General features: G+C 41.6%; 2 protein-coding genes across 5 annotated transcripts in view; both read right to left on the bottom strand.

Annotated features, from left to right (window-relative positions):
• mapk8ip1b (mitogen-activated protein kinase 8 interacting protein 1b) overlaps nt 1-1590 on the bottom strand; it is a 76609-nt gene extending 75019 nt beyond the window's left edge. For both annotated transcript variants that reach the window (XM_049561615.1, XM_049561620.1), the window contains exon 1: nt 1452-1590. The gene's annotated coding sequence lies outside the window, so the exon portion shown is untranslated. The remainder of the gene's footprint in view (nt 1-1451) is intronic.
• A 1471-nt stretch (nt 1591-3061) lies between these two features.
• On the bottom strand, nt 3062-13606 carry si:ch211-210p4.6 (malignant fibrous histiocytoma-amplified sequence 1 homolog). Of its 3 annotated transcripts, none has more exons than XM_049561558.1 (11): nt 12745-13606; nt 12369-12450; nt 9865-10729; nt 8878-9175; nt 8423-8609; nt 8125-8318; nt 7480-7979; nt 5743-5900; nt 5486-5660; nt 3867-3934; nt 3062-3770 (listed from the first exon to the last, which is right to left on the bottom strand). In XM_049561558.1, exons 2-11 carry the CDS (start codon nt 12391-12393, stop codon nt 3754-3756), a joined length of 2487 nt encoding a protein of 828 aa, XP_049417515.1. In that variant the 5' UTR covers nt 12394-12450; nt 12745-13606; the 3' UTR covers nt 3062-3753. The 3 variants fall into 3 exon arrangements, with proteins under 3 accessions (XP_049417515.1, XP_049417523.1, XP_049417531.1); XM_049561566.1 differs by having other exon boundaries at nt 12989-13606; XM_049561574.1 differs by lacking the exon at nt 12369-12450 and having other exon boundaries at nt 12989-13606.
• Nucleotides 13607-15090: the final 1484 nt, after the last annotated feature.

The following is a 15090-nucleotide window of genomic DNA, read 5'->3' as shown; positions in this document are numbered from 1 at the left end:
TACATGCATCCATCCATTTTCATCCACTTATCCGGGGTCGGGTTGCAGGAGCAGATGTTTTTAAAGGCTGCATCAAACACAAATATTCTACTGTAAATGCATTGTGCATCATTTTATAACAATCTCCATCTGGACATATTTGAATTAGGCAATGTTTTACAACAGTGGTTCCCAAGTGGTCCAATCATGGGGTCCAGGCAGCATTCTTGCATTTGGCCATGTTGTTGAGCTAGTTTGCCGTCTCTGTCAAATATCTGTCTGTTAGGGGCGGCAGTAGCTCGGTTGGGTTGGGAACCGGAGGGTCGCCTGTTCAAGTCCCCGTCCAGACCAAAGATGGAGCGTGGACTGGTGGCTGGAGAGGTACCAGTTCACCTGGGCACTGCCGAGGTGCCCTTGAGCAAGGCACCGAACCCCCAAACTGCTTGGGGCACCTGACCAAGGCAGGCCCCTCACTCTGACATCTCTCCACTTTGTGCATGTATAGGTCCTGTTTGTGAATGTGTGTGTCTTTCAGACCTGTGTGTTAATAACAGAAAGAGTGAAAAAAATGAATCCCCCCCTCAGGGGGATTAATAAAGTATATACAATAAAAAAAAAAAAAAAAAAAGATAGTCACTCACTCTACAGCAGAAAACGGCACTTCATATTAAAAGCTATGTGCTGGCAATTCACTGCAGCTCAAGTCACTTGCGGTCCGTTCACAATGGGACTGCAACCTACCAGTTAGGAACACTTGTTTTAAAATTTGGGGAACTTGAACTAGTTTTGCTTTTTTTTCTCTCTTAACTTCTTTGTCAACATTCACCTGAGTTCACCTACCAACTTTTTGATTTTTAGAGATGTAGGCAGGAGTGTAGTGGAGGGTATACGCAGGTAAATGGGGAACACTCACCCCTTTTTCTGTCTGTTTACAGTATATCCACTTCTCAGCTAGCCATTGGAATATGTAGTTTCACCTTAATAACCTTCTCATCTACCTATAGTTCACCCACTTCATCAAGTACCACTCCACCACTGGGCATAGGGATGCAGTGACTTTAAATCATAAACATAACATTAGTTCAAAGAATATAAGTGGTATGATGATCAGGAAAGTTAAAACCAAACTTTTTTTGGATGTGAAAACAAATATGAGGGCACCTGAAATTTCCATTGCATAGCCTTATTAATCTTTGCATTAGGTTCTTCAATATAAACCAGAAAGTTGAGCTCTGTGAAATGTGCTAGGCGTTTACAACATACAGTTTGATATGACATAAATGTTCAATTGTGTTTTAACTTATTGGTAAAAAGTTTAAAACTCCTGTAATTAAATTAAAATATATATAGGATATATATAAGTATAACACTGGGCAATCTCCTGAGCTGTATTTCCCACCACCAAGATGGAATTATGTAAGTTGCAGAGATACATTTTTATTTATTCTAATGTAGTTGAAAATTGTTCTCACCCACTGTAGCATTTCCTGGTCCGGAGAAAGGACCCGAGCACATGTCCAGGCTGTCTTTGTAGGTGCCTGAGTGGGGCAGCCAGGTGAGGAGCCACACCTGAGCTGTTTCCCAGCCTACTTAAGAGTTTTAGTTATTAATGAACCTTTTGAAAACCTGTGGTGTCTCACAAATACATCGTTGCAAGCGTTAAAACGAGGCTGGTTTTCTTAGCTCATGATAAACGAAACAATTTTAGAGATAAAGGACGACAATGGCTTCCTAAATAAACCTTCCTTCAACACTGAGACTGCTTCGTATGGTACCTGATTACTAATTCGTCATCTCCTCAGACTATAAACACGCGTACTTGAGTAGATCGTCCAAGTATGGATTTTACCAGGAGACCGTGAAGGCAGCAGGAGCTCCCACCGGAGGAGAAAGCTGCGAACTGGATGGCAAACAGAGACGATTAAAACAGAGGTTGATAACAGCGAGGTGGAAATCAGTAGTCAGTATCAGACTGAAATAATATCTAAATATCTGACCCATTATGTGTGTAACCACTCTGCATGTAATAGATGTAATTTCTCTGCAGTTAAGTGGGCCAGATTAGCCTATTAATAGTGTGGAGAATTAAAGCTGTTAGATTTGTCCTGGCACAAACAAACATCACATCAGAGACAGTATGTTTACATGTTACTTAGAGTCTCGTCAGGGAGAAACCAGCAGAGGGCGATACTGTGCACAGAAACACTGAGAAGTTACCACACTGACACCCATTGCACCTGTGCCAGCAGCTGAGGGGAAAGACCTCTGGCGTGGGGACTGCTGGTCCTGCTGCCTCTCAGCCTCGGATCTTTGTTGTCTTGTTTTATTTGTCAATAAATCCCATGAATTTGAGTGTTTTAAAGATGTCTTATGGGGTTATTTTGGGTCAGTGGTGGAGTTTTGTTTGTCCCATAGGGCCACCCATGGGTGGTGTGTAACAATACCTGCAAAACGTTTTCCTTTGCATAAACTCAGCAGCATGTTAAAGGTCACCATTGATCATTCAGAAATCAAAGCTCTTATCATTTAAATACAGACACACTAGCCATGTTTCCATCAGCCTATTTAGATGCACATCTAGAAGTATCGCATCGGAAAATTATGATGGAAACGCCAAAATTCGAATTAAAATCCCCTGATTCGCACAAACTAAAATACGCTCGCTTTAGCCGGGTTTTGGTTGATTCGAAAAAATGTTGATTCACAAAACAGGGGCTGGAAACAGTTATGTTCAAATTAAGTCTGACGTAGCGCACCTCTCTCCATGGTGATATCCACACTCCGGGTCGGGAAGGCGGCAATCTGGAAATCCATCGGCAAAAAGAAAGAAAGAAAAAAAATGTTTTCCTTCCTCTACAATGTAAATTGCAGAATCTGTTTTGAGAGATTAGGAAGGCGGTAATGCATTTACAAGCTGGTTGCCAACTGCCAGAAAACATAGAAGAAGAATGCAAGACTTGTTTTGTTTGCGGTTCTGCAGAAAACCTGCACGAGTTCGTAGTTTTCACCAAAGTCCGTACATTTAATAGAAACACACAGGATTCGTATTTCTTTTAATCTTTTAATCACTTTTGGATGGAAACATAGCTACTGTAAACTTGGCCACTAGTGAAATGATTTTGCAACAAAAGGTAAAAGATGCTTCACTTAAAATGTTCCCCCAAAAATGATTTCAATCCTGCAACACTGCTGCAAAAGTAATATTGTATTTTCAGTACATCAATGTCCTTCCCGTCGAAAACTTGTTTGCAGGTTTGTTTGGTTTGCTTCATCTGTCCGTTGATCCGGTTTCCCTTGAACTGTGTCCTCATTTCTCACTTCTGTTGAGGTCCATCTCCTTCAAGGTACAAGCAAGAGAAGCAAAGATGGAGAAACTGAGAAGACAAATATTTGGGGGAAATGAGACATCCTGCCCTCACAAGTGACATCTCTGTCAGCTGATGAGTTGATGTGGAGTCAAGCATTTCAGGATGTTGGGAATTCTTGACATCTGTTTATAATAATTAAATTAGTGGTGCAAATAAATACAAGCAGCATTTTTGGTGACACCAAACAGCAACCACAATTTCAAATATCAAGCTGCCACATAAACTTGATGTCATCAATCATATTTATTTGCTTTTACAACAATGACAGAATTAAGACCCTGTTCCAATTTTCACTCAAAGACACATTCAAACTGTGGGGACTGCAGAATGTGACGTCTCTGGTTTGGAGTCGCTCGTCTTCATTGTGCTGTGTTTGTCACCTTTGAGGTTATTTTCATCAGACCCCTCACTGCAATACAGGAACTGAAATGAAAACACATTTTCTGATTAGAAAACAAATCACAGCACACATCTCTTCATATTTTCCTCTTTATCTTATAAGTGTGGACATTTGTTTACCTTTTGGAAAAATCAGCTCCGTCCGTCGTGTATGTCCTCCCTGGCAAACTAACTTCTCCTCCTTCACTCTATTGAGACAAACAAACTATGAAAGGTGTGTCCTTGCTGGAGAGATAGACTGTGAGAATAGTGACAACATGTGGTGTCTGGCTGTATTAAAACACAAAATATTAAATAAGCTATCATAGTGGGAGTTGGCGGCCACAACATGTGAATGCTTAACATCACTGTCAGGTGGAAATTTATCAGACAGCTGTCATAAAAAGTTTATCACATTACGATCAAACCTTAAATCATTTCAACATTTGGAAACATCTTTTCGAAAGCCCCAGTTTCTCCCTCTTATCTATTATTGTTACATCGAAGTCACAGAGATTGGCCTTTCGTTTTTCTGAAATAAATTCCGCTCATCCATCCAGAAAAAGGGAGACGACTGGTTGCTCTGTGTATTCAAACATGGACCCAAACCTTGTGTCAGGTGCTCATGGAGAACAGGAAACAACAGGATACACACATTTTTTTGGTGCCTGGATTGCCTTCCTGTGTATTCTTTTACCAACTGACCTGTTCATGACACTTCTTCATACTTAGCCAGAAGTGACACACCTCGATATGCATCAACAAAATAATCAGGCACATTTGTGTTGATTACGATTTTCATACATGATTTACGTGTTAAGATTTTTCTTGTGTGGTATAAAACAAGCAGGATCATATGTAACAGCTCTCCTTTGTGCATTAGAAGAGTCATAGAAGAAGAAATGTAATTAATAGTAACTTTATGCTACACAAGAAAAAAACAACAACAACAACAACAACAACAACAACAAACAAAACAATATTCTATGGAGGAATACAATGGCAACCCAACTGCTAGAATAAATGTTGGCATTTTGGGTTTCTGCAAACCACATATACATATACATTAGTATATAGTGGATATGTTGAGGTTTACATTTCAGTGACCTTGCGTTTAATGTGTGGTTAGGTTTATGCATAAAAATCAGTTGGTTATGTGAGTAAAAGATCATGTTTTGGCTGAAAATACCTGCTTTCCATGCCATTATCTTGGCAGGAAACACACTGATGTCTCTGTAAATCAATCGCTTCTTGTGGCATCTTGTGGCAGGAAATGCAGCGATGTCTTGGTGAAAAGGAACTGCTTTTTGTAGCACTATCTCGCATGGAAACACAGCAACATTCGCCAAAAAACGCCCATGTTTGATGGCTAAAAAACAACTGGTTATAATTGTTTGTTGGTCTTGAACAGTGGTCTGCAGCTTTGCAGGCACTGTGTAGGTGTCACGCCATGCACCATACTCCCCCAACTTCTGTATGGCTTGCTAGAGGGCAGGTATTGTATTATTGTGAGGTGGGTATTTTTTAAATCCTCTGGGCTCTGCACAGACACCTCGCCTCAGTGATATGACTAATGCTCAGTAGATAGCTAGAATTTGTTTAATTTATTACCTGCTGCAAAGCTCTCCTGTCATAATGATATTTAAATGGGTAAAAAAATAGTTTTAATAGGGGAAACATGAAAAACTCTGTGTATCAGTAGTAATTATAAGACATGAGAGGCACCAACAGAGAGGTCTCCTTCCTGAGGCAACACTTACATGTTATAGAAGTCAGTGTTGTTGAGCTCCTGCCAGTCCTGCCAGGTGAAGTAGTGTGGACAGCCTCTCTCTGGACAGGGTGTGTGCACCTGCTGAGTCAGTCCTGGCCACTGCCTGGACAACACAAACACCTTGGACATCACCGCCAAGATCAGATCCCACAACTGCCGAAATTCTGAGGAGAGAAAACAGCTGTCCGTGCTGGAGCTGTGCGGGGCATTTTGACTCAGTGTGAAAGAGTGATCATGGAGTTTTACCCTCATCCTTCTCAGGTCTCCTGCAGCGTATCTCTATGAATGGATCGCCATCTTTTTCCTTCTGTCTCAACACAGCCAGTCTGTTTCCACAGCAGAGGAGACACTGCTGTCTCCCCGCCCAGTAAGTCGGGTACAGGGAGCACGTCTTGATGATCACTCTGATGGTTAGATGCATTAACACAAGCAAAGTGTGGAGGTTTATTGGTGACAAAAGTTAAATAATTTTAATTGTTTGAGCCTTTACAAACATTAAAACACTGGAAACCAAACCAAAGTTCAGCTGCACATTCAGAGCTGAGAGTGTGCAGGGATTGATAGCAAAGTGAAGAACAAGTGAAGGAAGAGTGTCTAGTTTACTGTAACACCATTAGTGTGAGTGTTTCTGTAGTTCCATCAAATCCAATAAAGTGAGACGTGTTTTCTCTCTCGCCGATTGCATCTTGTCAATTACAAGAGTCGCGTTCTCAAAGTTTAACTTATATTTGTAGCATATCTGTGATTCAAGCTTATAAAATTTGGATCAATGAGAAAAATCAGATGCTTCAGTTGGCTACAGCTCTTGTGTCAGAATTATATTTCATTAACATACAGAAAATAGGTATCAGATCAGCTTGGTATCAACACATACCCAAGATCAAAGGACTCAGGTTGGGAGCGGGGCCATAAAAACATGATTGGGACGTCCCTAATTCAACATGACTGTTAGGCCTCAAGACTACACATTGCATTTTGGAGAGAGACAATTCACAAGAATGGATTGCAGCCACTGATGGCACCATGAATGCTCACTTGCAACAACTATTTGCCTCGTCTAAAGGTCCGATTCACAAAAGATACTGCGCTGATGATATTACAGCACAAGCATGCCCAGAAAGTCTGATCGCAATTATCAATGTGGCAAGATTTATTTGCACAGAAAGGGTCCAATTTTACGCCAATGCACATTACCTAATTTAAGTATGTGCAAATAGCGCAGGAGCACCAAACACTATTTGCTAGAAAACGCAGGTAGGGTGCGTTTGATCTTTTGTGGGTGCCTTAATAATTAGGGCCTGAACAACATGAGGTTGGGCACTAGGTGCTACTCTTGTGCCTACTCTGTGCCAACTTCCAAGGGCGCGGCGGCAGGTTTTATCTGAGGTTCCTACGCGACCATAACCAGCACTATAAGGTGCCGTGCACATGCTGCATTTTTGGCACCCTCAAATGAATTGTTTTCAAAGTAGACGCGCGGCAGGCACACTCAAACGCCAGAACCTGAGTTCAACTTTTAGAATGCAGTCATGCATGTCATGTGACAAGGAACAGCCAATTACAGCTGACAGCTTTCTTTCCCTTCTTCCTTAAATACCAGTCTGTGATAAATAAGGAGGAGATGTTTATTATTTCAGTGCAGAGCTGCCAGAGCTTTGCATCTATCAGTATTTTTGGCCTAATACATGCTTACAAAACAATGTCTGGAAGATCAGCTCTGCGCTCAGGCTTTCTGGTAAGAAGGCTTTGTTACAGTGCTAGTTATGGTAGGCAAAAGAGTAGTGCCTTGTGCCTGACCTCGAGTTTTCCAGGTGGTTAAAGATGCCGTATGTGTACGGCCCCTTAGACCATTTCATTTAGCTTATTTGTGTAGTTTTAGTGGCCGCAAAAGCTGCGCAACCCTTTTGTGATTCGGCTGTGAATGTACAGTACACAAACATCTAGATAATTTAAAATGATGAAAGATGTTTCAAGCTACGCTACCTGTGGAAGAAGCCATGAGGAATCTCTGGAAGGAAGTACACGTGAATGCTGAGGTCATCTTGCTTGTCCTCACCCCACTTGTGGCAGACTATGAGGTCATCCTTTAGGTAGATGGGGAAGAGACAGGCTCCATCTGGGTCTTTTTTGGCCTCCTTGGCTGACTCCCACTGCTTCTCACCAGGAATGAACACCGGTGCTTGGGGGTTGAGATAACTTCCAACGAGAGCGGGGAGGCAAACCTCAAAATGCTGCAGTAGGGCGAGTATTATGCCTTCCTCCTTTCTGGTTCCTACCACCTCTCTGACCAAGTCGTCATCATCCTTGATTAGCTTCTCTAACTCTCTGCGGACCAAGATGCGCATGGCTGCATTGTGCAGGGTGCCTCTGCACTTTAAGTCATCCACCCAGGTAAACTTCTGTTTCACCAGAGCCCCCTCCTGCATGAGAAGTTCTCTGGGTACGCCCTCCAGCTGCTGCACCAGGTCATGTCTCACAATGGTCTGCATTTACAGGAAGAGAAAGAGAGAGTGAAAATTTGGTTTGTGAACCATGACAAACGGCCACTTTATTAGATAATTTGGGAAATTTGCGATCTGTAAATATACAGGTATATTTATCTAATGGAAAATAAAAGCCACTACTGACCTTGAACATTGAGATGAGGAATGAAGGCTGGATAAACACCTTGTCACTGAGTACACTGGTGTCTTCATACCAAACAATCACCCCAATCCGATGCAGATATCGCAAGAGGAATCGCAAGATGGAGTAGAGACTCTCTCTGCTCAGCTCAACATGGTTTAGGATTAAATCACCCAGTTCTTCAAGTAGAATAATACCTGATATAAAAAAAAGCATTTAAACTTAATCAACCTGTGAAATAAAAATATGCATTTTCTGTCATTCTTTAAGTTTACACCCCTTTAAGTTAACATTGTCTTACCATGTTGGGGAATTTGTTGTAGTGCGACAAGTGTATGAATGGCTTGTTCCACTGACTCGTAACTTTTTGGTAAGATGCTCTTAGAACACAGAAACTCGTTCTCTGTTTGAATGCACATCAGAATATGACTTCTGAGGTTATCAATATCCTCAGTCTTTGTGCAGTCAAGGGTTACAAGATCCAGAACCTGAAAGGAAGTTTAAAAGGCAGCTGTGAAGGCAAGAAAACTTATACAGTAACACAACTGATACACAAAGGTAGTTTCATTTTGTGTTTCTTGAAATTAATTGTTTGAAAAAGGTAAATGTAAGAGCGTTAGTTTACACATGAATATACTTGTAGGGGAGAGCTGTTCTTCCCCTTAAAGCAAAACAAACTTTTAACAAACTGTTTTGACTCAAATACAAAGAAATAAGAAAAATTTTAGAGGCAAGTCTGATAGAGAAAAAAAATACCTTCAGATTGTATTCCAAAAGGCAGTCCAGCTCGTCCAGCTGGTCCGTGAAGAGAGAAGCGTCCATGTTTTCTTCCAGATTTTTCTTCTGGTGTTTTAAAACCATCTTCCTGTTTGCCAACATGATCCTGACTTTCTCCTCGATATCCTTCTTCTTCTCCATCACCTCCTCCTGGTCTCTGCACTGGTCGCAGTGCGTTCCCACCAGTAGGACCACTGAGTCCGGCACACGCAACTGTATGTTGTTCATCCAGAACCACACTTGGTCTTTGAAAGACTGTGGGTCCACAGTGCTGTAGCTGATTGAAAATTAAGATTTAATAATTTCACCACGGGCTCATTTCTGAACCATGAAGTGTGCACAACAGTGTTTGCTGATTGTTACTTGTAAGACATGAATGCATACTAAATTTCCTAGAAATCCACCTAATAATTGTTGAACTATTTCAACCCATTATCATTTCCAGGGTGTTAAATACAACGGCCTGGTCAGTTGATTGTAATGGATGTGCCCTGCTGCGGGCATGCTGCAAAAGAAGTGTCATGCTGCAAATGTATCCCATGTTTTTTGGCTGTAATGCCAATGTAATCTTGTCAGTCAATGTAAACGTGACAGTAGGGCAGCATAAGAGCAAGACAGTGGGCAGGAGGGAGGGGAGGTGGATGGGTCAAACACACATCGGACTCTCAGAAGATCGGTGTTCATGTCTTGTGTGACAACAAAAGTCAGCTTGAGTTTTTTCAGCTATATAATGTTGTTACTGGCATATGTCGTGTGGCATAGTCATTGTGTGACATACTCGACATGTGTCATACCTGTCAGGTACTCTGACATGTCCAAAACTGCTAAACTGAGAACGTGTTGGATATTTCAGTCTAAACCAAAGTGACAAATCAACATTGCCAACTCTAGAGCCTGGCTGGTAACATGGCTGGGACTGGCATCCGCTGTCTTAAAAGACTATGTAAAATAGTAACAATTGCTCACCTGGCTAAATCACAAGTAAGGATGACAAGGGCCCGAGGTGTAATGAAGACATGGTGTGTCAGGTAGTATTCCTCCTGCCCTGCAAAGTCCCAGAAAAGGAAACGGACTCCCTGGGTGTACAGCTGAGTGATCTCGATCCCCTCGGTCCGGTCCTCCACTGCAACCACCACAGGCCTCCCTTTCTTTAGACTGCGGCATAGTGTGGACTTCCCTGCCATGGAGGAGCCCAGGAACATGGTCTTGACTGTCCAGGCGCTGCGTGTGTTTGGGTTCTCCTCCATTTGACGGAAATAGCTCTGGATGTCCATGACCCCTCCAGCACAGACCTCCTCTGGTGGGCACCTCAGGGGGTTCCCTGTGGCCTTACATGTGATCAACTCACAACTACCATTCTGGAAGAGCTGGGACGGGAGCTCAGTCAGTTGGTTCTTCTCAACCAAAAGCTCCTTCAGTTTTGGGAGACCAACCAGTGGTTGGATGTTTTGCAGGCAATTCTTGGAAAGGTCAAGGTAAGTGATACTGGTGCAGTGGTTTATATCTAAAGGAAGCTTAGTCAAACGATTGGTGCTGAGTTTTAGGAACTTTAACCTTCTAAGGTGTGGTAAGATTCCCTCTGGAATGGCTCTGATATTATTTTGGTTCATGTAGAGTTTTTCTAGTTTATGCAGGTTGTGTATTTCCTGAGAAAACTCCATTATCTTGTTCCTGGAGAGATTAAGCTCCGTCAGATCAGTGAATTTGGAGATGCCAGTGATCCGTTTCAGTTTGTTCCTCTGCAAATCCACTTTTCTAGCATGTGCTAGAAGATCATGAGGAAGGGACTTCAGTTTCTGTCCTGACAGGTCCCATTCCTCCCAACTGTTTCCTGTGTTACAAATGAATTGGTTTACAGTATAGAACATGACAAAATATCTTATCAATTACACAGACGACACACAAATTTACATAAATGTATCACCAGGGCACTGTAGTCCAATACAAGCTCTGGCTGAGTGCACTGAACAAATAAATGATTGGATCTGCCAGTTTTCTTTAATTAAACAAAAGCAACACTGAGATAGCTGTTTTCGGAGCCAAGGTGGAATGATCAAAAGTCAGCGCTCAGCTTCAATTGGCAATGTTAACCAAACCAGAAATCTTGGTGTAGTCATGGATTCAGACCTGATTTTTAAGCGCCACATTAAGACAATTACATAATATTACACATTATAGTTAAGCCTTGCCATAATAGGGCTTAGGCGGTTATTCACTGAGTGCTGATCCTTTCTCTAGAGCACAAACTTCTTGTGTTTATTTGAATTCAGAACTAGCCCAGCTTGTGGCACGCACACGTAAGCACGGTGTACAGAGAGGCAGTCAGAGCTGCAGGCTACAATGAGGCTAAAAACAGAGTTCAAATGACATTTTTCCAAACAACTTTTTATGTCGGGGCTTCAGGACACTTGGATCACTACAGACAAGCAGTATGGAGATATTTTGTGGTTTCAATTATGTGTTTTTGGACGTTTGAATCTGGGGCGCCGTAAGCCTCCATTAGGTGGAGTTGTGTTGCTACCCCCTCTCCCCTTGGATCTCCGAAAGGGATGTGAAGACTCTAAAACTTCACCTGAGCCTCCATCGGCGAATGAGTGAGTAGATAATGGCTGAATTTTCATTTTTGGGTGCACTATCCCTTTAACGGTGACGTGCTACAAAACCTCCTGACGATCATCATGCCACCTAGACACATTACAATGGCCACTGCAGCCCGTAGGAATGTTGTAGAAGGATCAAACCAAAACTGGCTTGTTTGTCTCATCAAGACCTACAAATCACATGGTGACAACCCTAACCTAAATCCAATTGGAAGTGAGCTATTGCCTCTGAAAATAACATGAGCAAATGTAGAGAAATTGTCAGCTGTGAGCTAGAGTGGAGAGGGGTCTAAAATCGTCTAAAACTTTTGTCTTTAACTGTCTACGTGAGCTGGAGGCCAAAACGGCGGGACTCCGAGGTCCTGCCCAACGCTGCTTGCAGCTTTAATTTTAAATTAAGACTGAAGACTTTAATTAACTCATTTCTCACACTGCTCTCTAACTTTCTTATATTCTATACCTGTCTTAATGTTGTTGCCAAAATTTTAAAAATAAACCTGCCTTGCCTTTACTTGCCTTACAGTATGCAAGACACTGTTTCAAAAACAGATTATCAAGTTTTCTGGAAGAACCTGTTGGTTAACCCTAAGATGATCAAAACTCTGACAGAGTTTGACTGACATTTCACTGAACCAAATTTCTCAAACAGGGCCCTGTTGCTTGTTTCTGTGGTATAAAATAATGTTTTTCAATGCACAATAACTCACTGGGAATATTTTACCCAAAGTATAATGATGTTACGCAAGCATTACGAAGCGATTAAGAAATCTCTCAACATAATATTCCTGTACCAAAGGCCAATACGTCAACATTCTCAAACAATAACCACAGATCTCTAACAATCTTCAAAGTACATGTGAGGTTGCTCACCATTTGGAGAGGCCATTTTCTTCATATATTCCTTCAGATATTGGGGCAGTGTTTTTGTTGACTGAGTTCCTTAGAAAGTGTGCTGAGGGTGATGAAGAGAGGACAGCCTGCTCATACCGTCAGCACATTATTATCATCACCCTCTCCCACAACAGAAATAGGGAAGTAAAATACTGAAGCTTCTATCACTTCCCATTTTAAAGACCGGACAGGATGTTTCAGCACATAGAAACACAAGCAATCAGTACTTTTGTTGTCTTGTTACAAGATTATACAGTAAATAAACATTTCACATTTTGAAGAGCAGCACTTGACCACATTACCAATGACCATCACTTTAAACATTTTTTACAAGAACGAAATGTTGCGTGCCAACCTGGTCGTTCAAAGGTCAGAGCTGTTGCTCCACGGCAAAAAAAAAAGTCCAGGGTTTGAAGCTGTCAGTTGGCAGGACAGGTGAGGTTGTCTGGGTGGATTCTGAATGTTTTCCGCATTTCTGTGTGGACTCCACCCACATGCCAAAAGTACACAGCAGGAAATGCACAGGCATAGCCGTTGATATTAATAATACCTGCATGTCATTGCGGTGTGCCAGTTCTTGGGCCCTATCAGGATCTTACCTTACAGTTCCTTGGCCAGGGAGCTCTGTGATTGGTGGTCCCTCTATAAATGTTTTAATGGCCTTCCCAGTGCAAACAAGTCAAAGCACATTGTGAGGAAGTCCAGTGAGGCACGGGACAAAAAGGGCTGCGAGTGGTGCCAAATCATACACCAAACAAAACAAAAGACACCTCCTAATCCTTCAGAATCCCCACTGACTCACTGCAGCTAAAACCAGCTGAAAGATATCCAGCTGCACTAATCTTACCTGTCAAACTAAAAATACACACTAGCAGCCACCTTTAAGACCTAGTGTTACTACAAAGTAATCTACCTGTGGTGCTGGAAGTAATGAATGTATGAGTAAAAAGAAACAAACAAAAAAAAAGCCACAAACTGGAGCCTCAAACAAGTAAACATTTTACACCGTGAAAACTGAGGTTCACCTCAAAGCTAACTACCACACAAGTTAGTATGGCAAACTGTCCCAATCCCAATTCCTATCTTAACCCTCAATCTTAACCCTCAGTCTCAAAAATTCGCGCTCCCGCGAAGTGCTAGTGCTGTCCCGAGTCTCAGAGTGTTGAGTTGAGGGTCAAGAATAAGGGCTGTGTGGATTTTCCAGGACCACGCTTGCCAATAAGTGCTATCCCAGAATCCTTTGCGTATCATCCGCCGAGCTTAGCCGAACCCAGCCGAGTACAGACGATTCAGTCAATGCAAGATGGCGGCAACAAGCGTAAGGAAGCAGAGTTATCAATGTGAGTATTTTCTTCGTTAAGAGTTGTTTTAAAATCATGATAACCATTGCATTATCTTAGTTTAACGCCATTTTATGGACTATACACCTCTTTGTAGCGTAACACACATATTTTTGGTCGGGGGCGACGGCTTGCCTGCCCCGCCGCACGTAACCCCGGTTCTCTGATAACCGAGTACGCTGTCATTCAGTTACAAAAAGTCATTTCTCTCAGTGATAATGTTAAGTTGTTTTAATATACGTGAAATGTTTGCATCGACATTTTTGTAAGATGGCCGGACGGTGTCATCTCCTGTAGCCGTAGAGTCTGCAGCTGGTAACGTTACAGCTGCAGGTTAACGTCAGTGATCGTATTATCAGGTGACTTTCTGCTGAATACGTTACGTCAGTTGTTGTGGTAACTGTTACAGGTTACTTGGTTGAATATCAACTTATAACCCAAAAGTGAAACGTTGATGAAAGTCGCCAGATGACACTTAAAACACAGTTCTGCTGGATGTTGACTACAGTATTCATTGTGATAATACTTGCAATACTACATGAAACTAAACTAATAACTTAATGAATATCTGACAGGTAGCCCTAAAAAATAAAAGAAAGTAATGTTGTTATCTCTGTTCCATTTCAGGGCCACCAGACAAAACACGAGCCCTGATTCATTTCAGGGCCACCAATGAAGACAAGTTTACAAAAAGCAAGCAGGCCCCCAAAAACAATGGGAGTGAATAATTTGTAACTTGTGAACTGTTCATATTCATAACATAATTCTCGGTCACAACGGCAACTGTTCCCCTAGTGATCAAGCATTCTGTTTCAATATGAAATCAGCACAGCTGCAGACGGCGTTGTCGAAGATTATTGTTTGGTAACTGTACATTTGTTTTGCTGCCCCTGTACTGTCACTTTTTGGAAAGATTTAGTCGAGTATAGTCGTTGCAACATTCATGTTCTATTTTCACTACTGTACAAAGATGTGCTGTTTGGATTTGATGTCAGCATTTCAAAACAATCAATTCTATATCATTAATCTATCTATTATCTTAGCGAAATTCCATATTCATTTTGTAACAGGAAACCCTTGTTCAAAATTTTTATGAATGAAATGCAGCAATACTTAGAAACCATTCAGCACTCCACAAACTCCAAAGCTATAAAGACTCTGAAAATATGTAAACAATTTAATTGTTTGAGCTGCTGAACTTTTTTATTTATTTATTTGTTTATTTTATTTCTTTTTCTTTTCTCTTAACCCTGGCATATTTGTTCTGTTCATGTCTGTCACTGCTTGTTTTTTACAAGAATTGAAATAAAGTGTTGGGAAAAAAAAACCTCATCACGTCTTTTTATCGACGACTACTCGTG

The sequence above is a fragment of the Epinephelus fuscoguttatus genome, linkage group LG2, assembly GCF_011397635.1.
Source record: "Epinephelus fuscoguttatus linkage group LG2, E.fuscoguttatus.final_Chr_v1".
NCBI classification, from domain to species: Eukaryota; Metazoa; Chordata; class Actinopteri; order Perciformes; family Serranidae; genus Epinephelus; species Epinephelus fuscoguttatus.
Note: the sequence above shows the minus strand (reverse complement) of the source record. Positions and strands in the feature narration are given on the sequence as shown.

What these genes read in the sequence shown, in the direction of transcription:
- si:ch211-210p4.6 (XM_049561558.1), bottom strand. Translation starts at nt 12,393, where the DNA reads ATGAAGAAAATGGCCTCTCCAAATG. An exon ending in TCCTCATCTCAATGTTCAAG is followed by an intron (nt 7,980 to 8,124) that starts GTCAGTAGTGGC and finishes CTGTAAATGCAG; the next exon opens with ACCATTGTGAGACATGACCT. An exon ending in AACACTGACTTCTATAACAT is followed by an intron (nt 3,935 to 5,485) that starts GTAAGTGTTGCC and finishes TTGTCTCAATAG; the next exon opens with AGTGAAGGAGGAGAAGTTAG.